This window comes from Phalacrocorax carbo, chromosome 12, assembly GCF_963921805.1.
Source record: "Phalacrocorax carbo chromosome 12, bPhaCar2.1, whole genome shotgun sequence".
Classification (NCBI taxonomy): domain Eukaryota; kingdom Metazoa; phylum Chordata; class Aves; order Suliformes; family Phalacrocoracidae; genus Phalacrocorax; species Phalacrocorax carbo.
Window position 1 is genome coordinate 9,390,123 of NC_087524.1, and position 16,933 is coordinate 9,407,055.

Consider the following 16,933-nt stretch of genomic DNA (forward strand, 5'->3'; position numbering starts at 1 on the left):
TGAGAATGCCCACTGACAAGCTGTGGTCTGGCCAAGGGAGATGCTACGGCAAGATGCAGCTGCTTCTGTAGCATGTAGTGAGGGACACAGGGACCCAAAGGGTATTTGGATTCTGCAGAGTGATGCCAGTTCCCCCAAACCCAATAGCTCCTCTGCTGCAGGGATCAGCTCAGGAGCACATCTACAACACAGGTGTGTGAGATTTCCTCCTCATCATTTTATTTAACTATTCAGCAAATAAGAAACTGGCTGGATCACTCACTCTTGTTGCAGGACATATTTGAGTTGGCGTCTTTTCCCTCAGCGTGGGTGCTCCATCTGCCAAGGGACAGGGACATCCCAGCAGAGGTGTCCTTAGCTATTCCACTCTAACAGTTCCCCCCGCGGCCTAAAAATTCCCAGGCTGGGTAAAGTGAAACCACTTCTGCATCCAGCTTTCTCCAACACGACCCTGAGGAGCTCTTACCTGTTGGGATAAGGCCAGTCCGCACACACGCGGGCTGCACTCCGAATTGCTGTGCCCGGCTCCTCCTTTCCCAGGGACAGGAGGACCTCTAGTGGGTCTGGAAAGCCCCTCTCTGGCCACAGCTCAGCCATGGGAAACCTCCTCATCCCCTCAGGAGCAAGGGATAGAGCTGCACAACACAGACTGCCACCAGAGCCTGGGGCCACAGACGTGCCGCACAGCCCTGCCAGATGTGCAGAGCCCAAGCACTGCCACACGCTAGGACAAAGTCAAACCTCCCTCTAGCGAGAGCGACCAGGGCAGGTACCCCCCCGCTTCCCCGCGGACAGCCCCCGCCGGTTCGCTCCCTCCGGCAGCCGCCAGAGGCAATAGCCCCAGCGAGCTCTGCCCCCCGCTGCTGAGCGTCGCTGAAGTCGCCCTGCGCCGACCCGCCCCTCCATGCCGTCACCGTCACCAAATCCAAGCCAGATCTCCCATTTCACCGTCGCTCCCAAGCTATTCTCTACCGAGACCGTGGCACGGTCCTGCCCCCAGCGACAGGGCAGCCCACCCGCACGGCAGGCAGGGCCACCCCCGGGCCCTCCCCGGCCGGCGGCGGCACAGCCCGCGGGACCGAGCCCACGGAGCGCCCGGGGGGCGAGGGGGACTTGGGGGAAGGAGGGAGGATGCTCCGAAAGTGGTCCAGGAGCTGCAGCGCTGGTGCAGCATCGCCACCTGGTGCTCCGTACGCGGCGCGGCACGGCAGCCGCTAATGGCTTCCCCCCCCCCCCCCCCGCCCCTTCTCCTGAGGTCGATTTTATTCCTTTTCACAAATTCTACAACTACACATAAGTAGGACCAGAGAAATTTATTCTGAGCACAGCACAGCTTTGGTGGTGGCCCTCAGAGAATAATGAACATCACAAAGATGATCAGGGGACTGGAGCATCTCTCTCATGAGAAAAGGCTGAGGGGGGATCTTGTCAATACTTTATATAAATATCCTTCAGATATTTATATACAAGAGGATGGGGCCGGGCTCTTTTCAGTGGTGCCCAACGCCAGGCCAAGGGGCCACGGGCACAAGCTGGAACACGGGAAGTTCCCCCTGAACATGAGGACAAACCCCTTCCCTGTGCGGGTGCCAGAGCAGGGGCACAGGCTGCCCAGGGAGGCTGTGGGGTCCCTTCCCTGGAGACATTCACACCCCGCCCTGTGCCCCCTGCTCTGGGGGTGCCTGCTCCAGCAGGGGGTTTGATGAGGTGATCTCCAGAGGTCCCTTCCAACCCCTGCCATTCTGTGATTCTGTGAATGAAGGGCGCAATTAACAGTGGGTTACAATATACATGGCAATACATTAGTATATGGTTATTGCACCAGTCCAGAAAAAACCTTTCAGCCCTAAGCTGGCTGGCTTGCTCTACACACAGGGGAAGAGACACAGTTCCCAGACACACTTATCACTAAGTTTATGCCTTAAAATGCCAAGGACTGTGTGCTGCCTCAGATCTAATTCCCAGCATCCTTCAGAGGGCAGGACTCCTCCTGCATCACCTGCCTATGTACCAGAATGGAGGAACACTCATGGGCATTGTTAGCAAAGTGTGCCTCTGATGAGAGCTGGCTCATCTCAGGGCCTGGGTGAGACTCATTTCTCTGCAGGATTGCCACATCACGGAGCAAAGACATATCCCCATGCTCAAATGAGGGATGCATTCATGCTGCAGGAACAAAAAGTTGGTGAGAGCCAACACCCCTCTGCAATCCTGCTTACCAAGGTGGAAGCCAGGCACTCAGCATGACCCCCTTTACCTGCAGATTTGCAAACTGCTAACAGACAATGAAGAAGTGGACAAGACTTCACAGAGGGCTCCTATAGCCCAGTTGGGGACTTAAGTGCTAGAAAACAACCTCGTTTCCTCTTTAATATTACATCCCCTATTACAAGCTGCTCCTCCATTATATCCCCTAAATCTACTGCTCTCTGCATGCCTAAGATGTCCTGCATAAGGAGCAGGGAGCCATTAGGAAAAACTCTTCTGTTTTACCTGTCTGCTGCTTCACACAGCAAAGAACTACTTGTTGAGCTATTTGGGGCCTCTCACCTCCACAACCAGACAAGAAGAGTCATCAGGGCCCAGCCACCTAGCAAGATCAGACCTTAATATCCTATGTTGAAGCACAGCCTGCTCTGCAGCCTGCACACAGGGGCTCATCCCAACTTGCAGAGCAACCCTTTCATCACAGAACGAAAGGACCACTCATGTAAGAGGATGCTTTTCTTCTTATTTTGGATCTGATGCCATATCCCTCTCCAAGAAACATCCTGACAGAGTTTAAACTTTAAGGCCTTGCTCAACACAGGAAAAAGGTCTTCATGTCTGAGGGCAGAAGTGAGCAGTCCATAAAACTTTGTGGATTAGAAAAGAGACAAAAATACAGCATACAATAACAACTCAAGGCTGGGGGCAAGAGAAGCTTCTTTATCCATTTAAGCCTAAACTGAAATTTGCAATTGTGTGCACACATAAGTTGTAAATTATTCTGAGAAAGCTAAATTCAGTGGAGTTAAAATAGTACTGAAAAATTTGAAAAAAAAAAACACACAACCCACCCCAACAAAATAAACCAACTGGATCACAATTAAAAAGGTCAAAAATTTATTTTTTCCTTAGGGCATAAGAGGCAATGTAAACAAAATACAAACAAAAAAAATCACAATTCAATTCTTACAGTCTGCAAGCATTTGAAGATAGAGTACCCTTTTCCCACCTCCCCCCTGAACACTGCAAGCCTGCTCAAATGTTAACAAGCAACAATTCTGGACCCTGAAGGTCCACTGAGTTTTGCTATGTCCCAAGCTGGGACTAAATCTCTCATGTAAGAAGGACACTGCATCTGTTTTATCAAACACTTTAAAAAAGTCAAACAAAATATAAATACTACAGACAAAGATCAGATTTAGCACCACCTTTGGTCCAAGCAATCGATGAACTGGGAGATGACAGGTACAGTCTGTTTAGCAAGTCCTTTTTGCCTGAGTCTTTGAAAATACTAGAGGTTCACATTGCAAGAATTTTTAATAACTAGGAAAACAGCCCTCAAACTCTGGCAGTCCCTCACAACCTCCCTGGTACTGCGCACACAGACAGGAGAGCATCATCACTGTGCAGCAGTGCACAGCACCAGTGAACATCACTCAAAGCGCTTGGCAGAGCCGAGTTCAGCCCCGTGGGACAGGGCAACACTGTGCCAGGGGCCTGATTCTACCCCGGCCTAGCAAAGCTCTGACTTCAGGCATGGCTGAAGAACAGGAAGGGCAATCACAGTGTGCATCCTGCATCTTCCTTTGCACTAGCACTTGACACCCAAAGCCCAGCAGACTGCAGCACCTGCGTGCTGTCAGGGTGTGTGATGGCAGACACCTAGAAGGGGCTGAAGTTGCCTAAATGCAAGTTATTTCAGCATATCATGCAAATCAGGAGCTCTTATTGTGCATAATTTACTCCAGGCCCTTTTTAGGCCCATCTTTTTCAATACAGAGATGCATGGCTATGAATTTTTGCAGAGGTGTCTATACGTAGCTGCTGTGCCACAGCACTAGTGTGGGCCAGGATACAGTCTCAAGGATCTGTGACAGTCCTAGGAAAAAAATTAAGCTCATAAAGCACCTAGCAATATTTTACATTTACTGCAACTTTCTCCTCTACAAGCATCCAGAACCCAATTTGTCATTTCTTTTCCTCCAGGAGTTTTTGAGCAGTCTTAATTAACCATTATTAAATGCTGTTCAATCCAAGATAATACCAGCTCTAATAAATGCCTAAAGAGAAATGCTGAGATCTGCTTTTAGCCACAGCAATCTGAAGTTTTTCTCTCCATCTTCACATGCACAATTGCCTGAGACAATTTGTGTTTCTCACTCATTGAGTCACCCATGCAGAGTTTTCACCTTTACAGGCACAGACATTATTAAAATCCCACAAATAAACATTTGTTTTCACTTCACTGCTTTAAGGGAAAACCTCCAAGCCTCAATTGCTTTATGCTGTTTTGCAGTTCTCTGAGCAAGCACTTTGGCATGGCACGTGGCTGTTCAGCGCTCATGGAGAAGAGGGCAGCATCTTGAGTACCTGTCCCACACAGGGCAGCGAGATGCTGACCTAATCACCCACACCTGTGACGTTATTAAACACAGGCTGAATCAACCCCCACCTACTGCACTTGGCCTATGGCATAACCACGATGACCATTCTGGAACTAGTTTTGGACAGGGCACTAAAGACAAGAAAAGTCTGTAAGTGTGGATTAGAGGGAAGATAAATGTTTTGCACAACTGTTCTGCCCACCCCTGACCAATCCAGAGCAATGAAAACATTGTGCTATGACCACTTCATTAATCCTCACCGGGACAGAAATGCACTTCTATTGTCCCAGTCACAGAACCAGGCCCACAGTACCGTATGTATCAGCTAATCATCACAGGTCCTCAGCGCATGTGTGCTAAAGCTTGAGGGACATTTCTACAGGGTCACTTGGCAAAAAGGAGAACTATGTTTTCCCCACTGATAATGCATCTTTTGTGTTGGCCCGTAGAGAAGTTACTTGTCTTTGTTAACTAGTACTCTAATCTGCATCAAATCTGCCATGTTTGCACACAGACTCAGGGACCGGTCACAAATAGGTCTTCTGTTTTGTGCCAGTTCAGACGGATTGGAGCATCTAACCTTTCATTAACAGTAACTCTTGCCATCAGTGGCAAAGGTACTGTTAAGCGCAGAAAAAAAAGTAATTTTTCTGAGTTTCAGTTTTACTGGGATGACTGACAGTGGCAAAATTTTCTATCATGTACATGATTTCCTTTTTTAGGAAAGCATCTCAGAGGCCCAAGCACATCTGGACCCTTGCAGGAGCTGTTCACTGTACAAACAGTTTTATCCAACTGGTCACCATCTCAAGTCCATGAAATAAAAATTGGACAATGCATGAGGCTGCAGTTACTGTCTCTAGTTCACATTTGCTATAGGTACATTAAGGAGTGATACCATGAATGTCAAAATACATGTCAGCTCTGAAGGAATCAATACTTGACCAAAAGCCCTAACATGTGCACAGTGCACAATATTCACTCCACTACCTTCAGTGAAGCTGGACTGGAGGCCACAAGAACATATGGTCCAAAGATGCTGCCACAAAAAAAGGTTTCCCCGGACTCATTTTCTTCCTCTCTTGGCTTAACTTGCAACCCAAAACAAACTGAATAGACTCCTGCCCATAAACTCTCTTAAAAAGAAAAAAACAAAAAGCTCTCAGTTATTCCTTCTCATGTATACTACAACAGAAACCACACTAACTTCTAGACCTTTTCCCAAGCAGGACAGACAGAATGGTTCCCATGTTAAAGAAAACAAACAAAAAAAGACCAAAAAAAAAAAAATGTCACCAACTTGACCACACACACTAAGACCAGCCACACATTTCTCTATCTCTGGTCACCGACATACTCTCCCAAGCTCCCAGCAGGTACATATTCCCACCATCTAACCACTAGAAAATGGAGCACTACACCAACACAGAAATGACAACAGCATCTAATATTCAAGGTCACATTAAGAACAGCAACCACCCAGGAAGCCCACTGCAAAACCTCACTTAGACCAGGGCTAGCTGGATTTTTTTTAATTTATTTTTTGTCAAATACAGATTTTGGACAGCAAAACCCAGGAGTTTCCAGTCCAGACCCGTGCAACTGCTCTGCCAGCAGAGGGGAGCATGACTACTCAAACAGATTTCAGCCTTCATTCAACAACAGGTTTAGGCTCCCAGTATTGACTGCCCACCATTTCCAGACACAATTTGGCTAATTAACAGCTCTGGCAACAGCTACAGATATGTGTGTCCAGCTGAGCTGCTTTCAACACCCACCTTGACTTATCTGCATCTGAACTTTAGCCTAAGCACCAATCAATCAAACTGCTGGCGAGACTACTCCTGACCGGAAATTTGATATTGAGTCTTAACTGAGAAGGCTCATCTGCTTGATTCCTCCAAAACATTGCAAGCAGAGTAATGAGTACTGCTGTCTGCAATTAAACCCACAATAAAGGAACAGCACTGATGTAATGTGAAGTTAGCCAGACAGCAGAAATGCACCTACTCTGTGCACTATTGACCCCACCATACTCAGTTTGGACCCGCAGTACAAAAAAGTCATTGTAACACTACACGCACTTTGCTTTTGCAATACTCCGGGTTTGAACTCGCCATGAGTAATGAGCAAGTCTTTTCAGCAAGCCTATTCAGCATGGTGCAGAAAAATTCCTCCTAGAGACTGGAAACAATTATAACTTCCCCCCCTCTGCCCCCGAAAATCCAAGACAGGAAATAGTTAAGTCAGCTATTCAGTGGAATATTTCATTTTTTAAAAGGTTTATTTTTAATTCCTTTTTCATTTGCTCCAGTTTACTAATTGCTACAGGCTAAGTTCCAGTGACTACACTACTCTCTTCCATCCTGCTTCTAGGGGATGGAAACAAACTGAATGTGGATGCTTGGGGGACCCAGAGCCAGAACAGAATTTGATGTCCCCCTAGTCTAAACCCCAAGGGTGATGGGATTTTGTTTGTTACCACTTCCCTGGTGACCCAGAAGCAGTTCAAGAACAGGCTCTCAAACCACAAAAGAACTGTTTGTACAGAGAAAGCTGCCACGTTGCTTAAGTTCCAGACATCAAATACAGAGTCACTAACACAGCTTTGAAGGGGAATATCTGGAGAAAACCGGAAATATTTATTTTAATATTACATGTTATATTTAAAAAATTCTCCTACAGTGCCAAATGGTTTTCCCTCACCTCTATTGTTCTCTTCCACCAAGCAAGGACCAAGAAAGACAGGTACCATTGTAACCAAATAACCCTGAGCATCAGGGAAAGATCACCAAACCCAACATTTTCCCAGAAGTGCCAGTAGCACAGGGTTGTTTCACAGAGGGCCAATGCAGGCAGGCCTGGGACATGTGCCCTTGCCTGCTCCATCAGCCGAACCTCAGTGAATGCAAACTCCCAGACGCACAAACCACCTCAACTACAAACACACACATAACCCATATCTGTCTGTCTTTGGTGGATCATTGGCTTCAGGCTACAGATTGTCATAGTGTATCACAGAGTGTGAAACTCAACTTTTCTCAGTAATGAATAATCCTAACACAGAGCAGTGATGTATTAAAACCATCTATACAGAGAAAGCACCTGCAGTGTCAGACCCAATAATTTATGGCCTTACTAGAAACATTTTTTCCCCTCATATTTTACCTATCCCTCTCCTGACAATATAGTTACCTCATTTTTTTCCAAATTAACAACATAATTTCCATTGTTTTGATTCAGTAACAAACAGGAGTCTCAACTCAGGACAGTAGTGGCTTATGCTGACAAAAACAGGTCTGTAGAACACCAGTGTGAAGCTTTAAACCAAATTTATTTATTAAAAAAAACAAACACAAAACAAAAAAAAAATTGCACTCTCCAACTAGAATCAACACTACCTTGATGCAAGAACAAATGAAGAACATTGTTGTTGATGGGACCAGCCCAGCCCTGACATTATAAAATGGGAGAAACTAATTTGTTCTGCCTACACCAGTCAGGTCCGCAGGTGGTGTGGCACAGCTTTCGCTCCAGGAATCGCTGCGGAGCCCTAGCCCTGATGTGAGGGCACCCAAGAAAGAAAAAAAAGATCCCCTCGCCCCCCCTTGGCAATGCATGCACACCCCACAAAACGGACACCCCAAAGTAGAGTTATTGGTGACTTTTTACAGACATCTGTGCTTTGCTCTGAGTTGGGTCTAAGACGGAGGAGGAAAAGCAGCAACAGCAACCTACATCCCAACCCAAAGTCAACTGACTGCGGGGGCTTCCGGATCCGGCTCTACATACAGTACTTTATTTGAAAATTACAGCCACGCACAACAGACATGACTACTGAGCAGCACAGGGGGAGAGAAAGAGAAATACAAGCACTGGGCAGAGCTAGCAGAGGCCATCAAACAGTTCAATGTGCAGACACATTCCCCATGCATCACCGCATTGGTGGTCCCTGTTTCTACCAAGCAACTAAAAGCAAATGAAAAATAATAACTTACACAAACATTTGCTCTCAGACCCTATTGGTACTGTTGGCAGCTATCAAACACTGCATATACATAGCATTTGCCTACATGGCTAAATAGCATCTGAAGTTGCCAGAGAAGGAGCCGCCGGTGATGGGAAGCCACCAGCAAATAGCAGCAAAGCTCCAGTTGGTTTTGAAAAGCTGCAAGACCTGCAGGGAAGTGGATCCTGGCATGGCAGCACCAAGGCTCAGTGGTCCTGTGCACCCTCGGGAGGTGTAAGAACTGAGCACGCAGCACTTGCTTTTGCTGAAAATAGTCCATGCTGAGTGCCCGCAAGATGCTTTGCTCCACTGCGAGTCTTCTGTGAGTGTAACTCTACTGATGCTCATGGACTTCCTGCCAGTTTAGACAAGAGCATGTGAAAGAATTAAGTTGGCTCCTCAAAACCAGATTCGTTTGTGAAGTATTAGAGGTTTTCCAAAAAACATGTAATTGATACTATTTCAGTACAGCTGCAGAATTCAGTTTTTGTTTGAATGCCAAAGTCTCTGGTAATACTAAGGCTTTTTGACAAACCTAAGAACAGCAGGACAAAAGTTAAGCAGAAAGCTGAGGTATGCTCCCTCTCCAGGGACATGAACTAGAGCCACAGGAGATGTACTTCCCGGAGCTCAGACAATCAAATGCTCTGGCTTTCACATTTCTCTTGCATCTTACAAAAACAGTCCAGTTTTTCAAAGGCAGTAGATTTTGCTGCTACCTGGAAAGTCACATTATTTTGGACAGATGGAAGTTCTCCTTCCATTCAAAAAGAATTTAAGACAAAGCCTCTTTTGAAGAGCAAAGTTTCTGCCCAACTTTATTTTGGACCTGAGTGATCAGCCTTTGCAAGCCGAGAAATATGAAATCAATACCCAAATCAGCTGTGAAATTCTGCAGGTGAGAACTAACCCAGATAAAAATGGGGACTTTTTTTCTCAGGTTAACAATAAGGAAAGAAAGAGAAATGAGGACCTGTAAAAACATGCCCATAGCTCTTGCAATAAATACAACTAACAATACAGTATCAAAACTTGGGACTGCACCAGCAGAAGTATTTTCCCTTCTGAGGTTATCATCGATTCTGAAGCATAACAGAGTATGTGACCAGCAGAGACATACCAGAAGACAGTACCATGCATGGATGACATACAGAGTGTTTCAAGCATAGATCAGAAGTCCCGTATTGATAAGAATGTTAATGCACGTTCTATACATAATCCTGGCAACATGCTGCATAATCCTTATACTTCCAGTAACAGGTGATGCTTCTTTAACAAAAAGCAGCCACTCCCACCCGAAACTACCCCAGCTATCAGTCCCTACCTACCAAAGGGTCCTGTTTTCATCCAGCTGCCCCCTCCCCTGCATTTCCCCTTCCTCTAAGAGTGCATGAATAGAGAATTGTGAACATTTCACACTGCACATTCCACTCCAAGTCCTGGATGAGGGGCCTGTTTATTCTATGAATATTGCACTTATCCACTCACTGGATTTGTTTTTCCTCAAGAATGCAGAGTATTTGGGAAAAAATAGAAAAAATTAGTAGGATACAACACAGGAAAATATGAGTTATTGACAAGCTAGCTATGAAGATCTAAAATTAAATAGTACTAGTTCTATTCTGTTAATACTAGTAATATGAAAAATAATGAATGCTTTATCAAATTCCCTTGTTTTTCTTACAAGATAAAAGCAGTAACTTTCTTTTTAACTGAGGAAAGCAATGAATATATATTACAATAAAATACGATTCATTAAGATCTGAAGGTGATGAAAACAATTATATAATGCCTTCGTCAAACTTTATAGCATCATAATGGAAGGAGTCTTTGGGGTGTGTATCCACAAGGGCCAAATCCATTTTTTAGCTATACCCGTGCAGACATGAAATTCCATTTTTAAGAGTCTAACTGTGAGCCAGTTTCAACCTTACATTAGCGTGTATTTGCTATTACTGTACACATTGATTTAAAAACTTCTTGTCAACACATCACTTAAGTATCCTGGCACGCGCACGCGCCCATCATATCTTTTATCTTGAAATGTTTGGCTTGCAAAGGACTGGTACGTATGACTACACCCACCCATTGCAAGGCGTGAGAGCTAAAACAATTAACAGGAATTGCCTCCCACGAGGAAGGGCTGCCAACACAAATGTATTACTCCTGCTATTATGAGAAAGTATTTTGAAAGGGGAGACAAGGGAAACCAGCAATTAAACTTTTCAGGCATTATATAAACCTCAATAACGAACTCAGAAGTGCTCATTATTATTAAAGTTGCAGTATACAGCAAGACACAATTTTCACATTCTTAAATTTTGTTCTCTGTCATTGGAGTTTGGATTTTCTGCTGGTCCAAATTCAAGACTTTTTGGAAAGCACGGACAGCGGGTGAGAGCAACGCGGTGACAGCAGCCGCCTCTCCCCCCGGAGGAGGGCCCCCTTCAGCTGCGAATGGCTTTGCCCAAGCCCTGCAAAGCTCTCCCTCTTACAATCTGGTTCACGAATAAACCAGAAAAAGAGAAGTTTAAACAGTACTATTGATTTCTGCATTGAGTGTTCACTGAGGTGTAAATTACATTTAAATATTGCTCTTGATCCAGTGTCAGTTCTGACAAATTTAGTAAATAAAGCTTAAGGAAACATTAACATTTTAGAAAAAGAGCTAAAACACTTCTAGCACTACACTGTCCTCCGAGGCACCCTGCCAGGTTTTCCTGCCCTACAGGCAGGTTTTCTGACTTAGCTTAAGGCCTTCCACTCTCTTTCGCAGCTAACAGTGGAAAGGGCTTGCTATTTTGATATCAGCGGAGCTGACCAAAACTAGCTGCTCACCAATGGAAAAAATAATTATTTTCCTGATATCTCTCAGTTGAAAGGATCAAAAAGAGATCAGTGAGAGATGCTGTGACAACGGTAAGTTGGGAGGGGGAAAAACTGCACTGGGAAGTATTTGCTTTAAAAATGCCCTTTTAAACACAAGCAGTCAAAACAGCCACCAGATAAAGACCCAAATCAAAGCTTTCCCACCAGACAGGACGCCTGTCGTGCCAGGCGGTGGCCAACGTTCATTTCTAACATTAAGTAGGTCATTTTTCCCTATCCTTTTCGCTGGTGCAGGTAGGGGCAGAGAGAGGAGGGAGGCCAGAAGCCTGGCTTTACAAGCCCACCTACAGGCTCTGGCCTCTCCTCAGAGGGTCAAGAAGCCTTTGAAATAGGATAAAGGACCAATTTAGCCATGGGACACTGGGCTGCTGCTTGAGAAAACCCTGACAGTACTGCAGGCACCTTCACCCTGTGTCATCCCCTGCACCGCCTGGGGCTCAGCAAACTGCCTCCCTGCAAAAGCCAGAGCGGGAGAAGCGAGCCAGCAAGGTGGAAAGGGAGCTGTGGGACAGACCGACGCCTGTTACAGAGCTGGCCTGTGCTTCATAGGCAGATCCTGAAGCCCTCACACTAACCTGAGCCTGCATCCACCATGGACCAGCCTCGTACAAGGCACACGGCAACCAGGCACCACAACTGTCTGCTGAAAACAGCTTTGCCACCCCAAACCCTGCAAGGACTCCTGCAGTTCAGAGGTGCTCTGGGCTCTGCTTTTCTGGATGCAAGTGCGAATACTTATAGTAGTCCAGGCTGTCCTGTCTGCATGATGCTTTCCTCTCCCTGGGTAGGGGATCATGTCACGCCACAGCATACTCAGAGATTTCAGTGGCTCAATGCAGAAGATCTGGGAGCTGTGCTTTTACATCCCCCCAAAGAGATGACCTAGTGGGAATGTCTTTAAACAAAACTTTAGAATATTTTAAATAATAAGTTAATTCTTAATAAATATGTGCTTCAAGGAAATGATAATTATATACTGCACCTTTAAATAATGCACTTAGTTCTCTGCATTGGCTTTCATTTTGGTTTCTTTTATTGTTAAAGTGCATTAATTCAAAATAATGAACCACTTCCGCATCATTATTGTTAAAAAAAATCATAACATTAATACGAGTCACTAAGTTACTACTATTAGTACTGCAATCTAGCAGATAATTCTATGTATTGCTCTATTTAATACTGTCCAGCAGAAGAATATAATACTTCTATTATAATCTCACAACAGCTCCAGCAGTCTTATGGCTGCTACCATATTAGTACAACTAAAAATGGGGAGAAGTATGAGAGACAGGGCCACAATGCCTCAGATACACATCCAGTAAGATGTAGCTAACTGGGTATATACATATATATTATATGGTAAGACATTAAGGTACAGAGAGGACCCCGCACACTGTGATATGAGCTGTTGTGTAGATACACCTCCTTCTCCTGCCACCACAATTTAAAGGGTTCCCAACCAAACAGCCTCCCTCCCCACTTGGATGCAGAGAGCTGCTCCAACCACAGCACTGTTGTAGCCAGTTGTGGCACCTTGATGTTGTTTCAGCTACCAAAAGGACATCAGTCAGGTTAGCTGTAGGCAACTCTCTCAATGTTACCATGGAAATTAATAAAAACCCCAAACCACAAAAAAAAAAAAAAAAGAACAACATATAAATTGTGTAATTTTTTTTGGCAGAGGAACATCCCCAGTAACACATTACATTGTTGTGCTGTTTACTCAGCCCCTAGATCCCAGCTATTTTAAAGCCTTTATAACCTTTACCTTCCAAGCCAAACTGGTGTGAAACTCTGGTGGAAAAAAGGGCATGTATCATTTTGTGTAAACCAGTAGTGAAATGGTCTGCCCTCTCCCCCTTAAAACAGATTTACAATGCTGCCTATTATTTAAAGGAACTAGATATTGATCTTGAGTGATTAACAAGGCCATTGAAAACAAAGCATGACTTCCTCAAGTACAGTAGGGATTTAGCCAATGATGTTTACAGTACAACAGTTGGCTACCTCACCAATAACTCCACATACCTAGCGTTTTCCAAAGGATGCCTCTTCCATTTCCCACCATGCTACCCCACTGTGTGCCACGTTTCAAAGCATGAGTTAAGAAAGGCCAACAGAAACGGAACTAGAAGAGGCAGCTTCTTGGTTAGATGCACTGTAGACCCAATTGCTTTGATATAAAACCTCTGAGTCTGAGAAGCCTAGGCACGCTTTCCAGTACAAATGTACTTTTTGGATTCAAGTGGGAACAGAAACACATATTTGGCTCCTACTTCAGTTCTAAGTCTCTTCTGGTAAAATAAGACAAAAAAATAAAATAGCCCAGAATGCACAGAAAAGACAAAAACAAAACACAGAAAAGCAATTACCCCAAAATATACAAATTAAGGATGTGCAGACTGAGTTTGATGGCTTTTTTTTTCCCCTCATTGTAAACACCAATGTTGCAGAAGGTTACGGGTATTTCTAACTAATACTTTGGTGAGCCCTGCCAGCAGTCAGCACACTTGGATTTGGACCAGATCGCAAAAACAGAAGTAACATTTGACAGCTTTGTCTTTAGTGTCTCAAGGGACTTTTGTACGTTTTGATATTATGACAAGTTTTGAGAAACCCAACGCTGAAAAGAGAATCAACCGACATCACCTGGCAGGAGTCAGGCACAGAACCAAATATGGAGCCTACAAAGTTATTGATGTGCTTAAGCATGGGGTTTGTAGATTTGTTTTTACAAGCACCAGTAGGCATCACTGCCCCAGCACACCCGAAATCCCAACTCAAGGAACAAGACAGGAAAACAAAAAGCCCCCAATCAACACCACCTGATTGCCTTTTCCGGTGAGTTAGCAGTAACAACAAAACATAGCTGAAGTCAGAGACCAAATCTCTCCATGACGAAAAGGCTCCAACTCTGGACCAACCAACTGTTGAGAACAGTAAGAAAAAAGTGAACATCTCCAAAGGATTAGAGTCCTTCTCTGTTTCAGAAACTTCCATTTACTTCTCACTGTAAGCTGTGGAAATGCATCCAAAACTCTTGGGTATTCCATGTACGGACAAGAATGAGGAGAAAGGGAGCCAAGATTGTAAAACAGAGTTTGGCACAAAACTCCCCAAGTAGATGCATGTGTATTTCTCTCTCACAAAAGGCACACATTTGGTTTCCTATCAGTAATGGGAAAGATGGGATGTCATACCCTGTTACACATACAAGATTATTAACAACTTCACAAAAAGGCATTTGACTATGCTGCATCTTCCTTATAGTTGCTTACAACATGTTAACCCCACAAACCTCTGGCAGATTTGTCCTCAGCATAGACTCCTTTGTCCCTTTGTACAAAAACTGGAGCACAGGGAAACGTCTTTTTGTGTAGCAATTCTTTTTTCCACACATACACAGCAGGAACAGTATAAATTAGGGAGGTTAGAGATATTGCAATATTAGTTCTTTTTCTCCAAGTAATTTGAGGGCACCCAGCCTTTGAATGGCTTCACACCATTCATGATCTGGCAGTACCACCAGCCATTTGGGTTCCTTTCGAGGACCTCCATGCAGACACCTTCCTGAAACCCTGCAGTCTCCTCATCTCCTTCATAGTCTGCAATGGAAACATAGATGTCCTTGAGATTGTTGTGGATGAACTGGGATTTCTCAATGGGCTTTGGCCTGACTGTGGACACAGGAATCCCATTCCTCTGGGTAGGGAGGTTGGAGGTGGTCTCTGAGCCCTCTGTACCTGACCGCTCAGGCTGCTTTCCCTTAGCGTCACCAGGCTGTGACCATGCGTTGCTGAAGGAGGAATTCCGACGGGCGGTCCTAAGATGATCTGTAGTTGTTAAAGACTCATTTCTGCGCAAGGAACATGACAGATTGTTATCCTTTGGTGGTGGAGACACAAACACTGACTGCGGACGGACGGCAAGTTGCCTCACACCATTCCTCATTTTGACTGGTCCTGATGGCTTTGAAAAACCACCAGGTGGCTTGCTTGGGATGGGTGGTGTTGCGCGTTTGCTCTGGTTGATGGTGTTCAAAGCCTGAACCCGCTTCTCTATCTTCTCTAAACTGTTTGACTTGTTTTCATTTTTCCTGTTCCTGGCAAATGAGGCATCAGTCTCTGCTGATGTGGTTTCTTGCTGGTTATCAGGGAGAGCCAAATAATGGGAAGGGGCCCAGCCTTCCATGTCTCCGTATTTCAGGTACCACCACCCACTGGCTTGCTTTTCCAGCACTTCCACTTCTACTCCTGCTGGGAAGCAAATTTCAGAATCCTGTACCTTTTGGTATGAGTCAGTGGTCACATAGAAACATCTGGAGTCACTTTCTTGCTCAGTTTTGGCTGGATGGCTAGAGCAGAAAATGCCACGGGAAGGAGCTGTAATGAGGTCAGCTGAGCTCCTCCTAACAGGATCGTCTCGGTTCTCAGAAGCTGTGTGTGGGGGGCTCTCTGACTCTTCACTTCTCGAACCTTTAAGTCCACCTCTGAGCTGCCCAGTTGGCCTCAGCTGACGCCTTAAAGTGCTGATATCCATCTTTTCTTGGCTCTGAGAGTCTGCCTTGTTCAGAAAGGGTTTGGGCCTAACAATTGGCTTTGCTCTAATGGAAGGACTCTGTCCAGGCTCTTTCTTCATGCCTGTTCTTGGCATGCTACGCAAGCCAACATCTGAAGCTGACCTTGGTTTTGTCTCCTCGCTCCTGGAATAGTGACATTTTCCAAGATCCGGCTGGATGTTTTTGTCAGTCTTGAGCTTCACAAGTGATGATTTAGGAGAGCTGGAACATGGAGAATTCCTTCGGATCAAGGAGAGGGAGGAGCTTTTCTGAGAATCAGAGTCTCCACTAGACTCCTTATTGGACAAAGCATCTTCCACATAACGCCTGAATCCCTCGTTCTCATAGATGGTCTCTTCTTCATGAGCAACATCTTCTGAAGACTCTCCTACTTTGAACTTTGCTTTCTGAAGTGATGACACAGGAGAGGGCTTAAGGGGCTGAAACAGTCGTTTTTCAGGAGTCCCCTCTTCGCGATGACTTTCACTCACTTCACACTCCGATTCAAAGCCAAAGGCAGGCACATCATACTCAGGTTCTTCGTATTTCAGCTTGTGGGGAGAGTCCTGGGTATCTCCTGAAGAAACTGTTCCAGGAGTTGTTCCTTCTTCAGAGTCTTTTGGTTTGCTGGGAGGTGCTGGGGGAGGAACTTTTGGGCGGGTTAAAGTACTGGTTCTCCTGTTTAAATTTGGCTTCTTCCTCTTGTCAATGTAAGATGCTGGAGCCCATCCTTCCTTCTCTCCAATCTGCACGTACCACCAGCCACCAGAATTCTTTTCTATAACCTAGGAGATGACAAGGAACATATCAGACAAAAATCTCAACCAATTGCTTTCCATTCCTTCCCTTTCAATCCAGTCCCCTGCAATAGCCAAATATTACAAT

The 16,933-nt window shown here is 45.1% G+C and overlaps 1 protein-coding gene across 4 annotated transcripts in view; it reads right to left on the reverse strand.

Annotated features, from left to right (window-relative positions):
• Positions 1 to 3,088: 3,088 nt before the first annotated feature.
• SH3PXD2A (SH3 and PX domains 2A) overlaps positions 3,089 to 16,933 on the reverse strand; it is a 270,198-nt gene continuing 256,353 nt past the window's right edge. For all 4 annotated transcript variants that reach the window (XM_064464085.1, XM_064464087.1, XM_064464088.1 and 1 more), the window contains one exon: positions 3,089 to 16,833. In XM_064464085.1, coding sequence (XP_064320155.1) covers positions 14,938 to 16,833 — 1,896 coding nt within the window. In that variant the 3' untranslated portion in view covers positions 3,089 to 14,937. The remainder of the gene's footprint in view (positions 16,834 to 16,933) is intronic.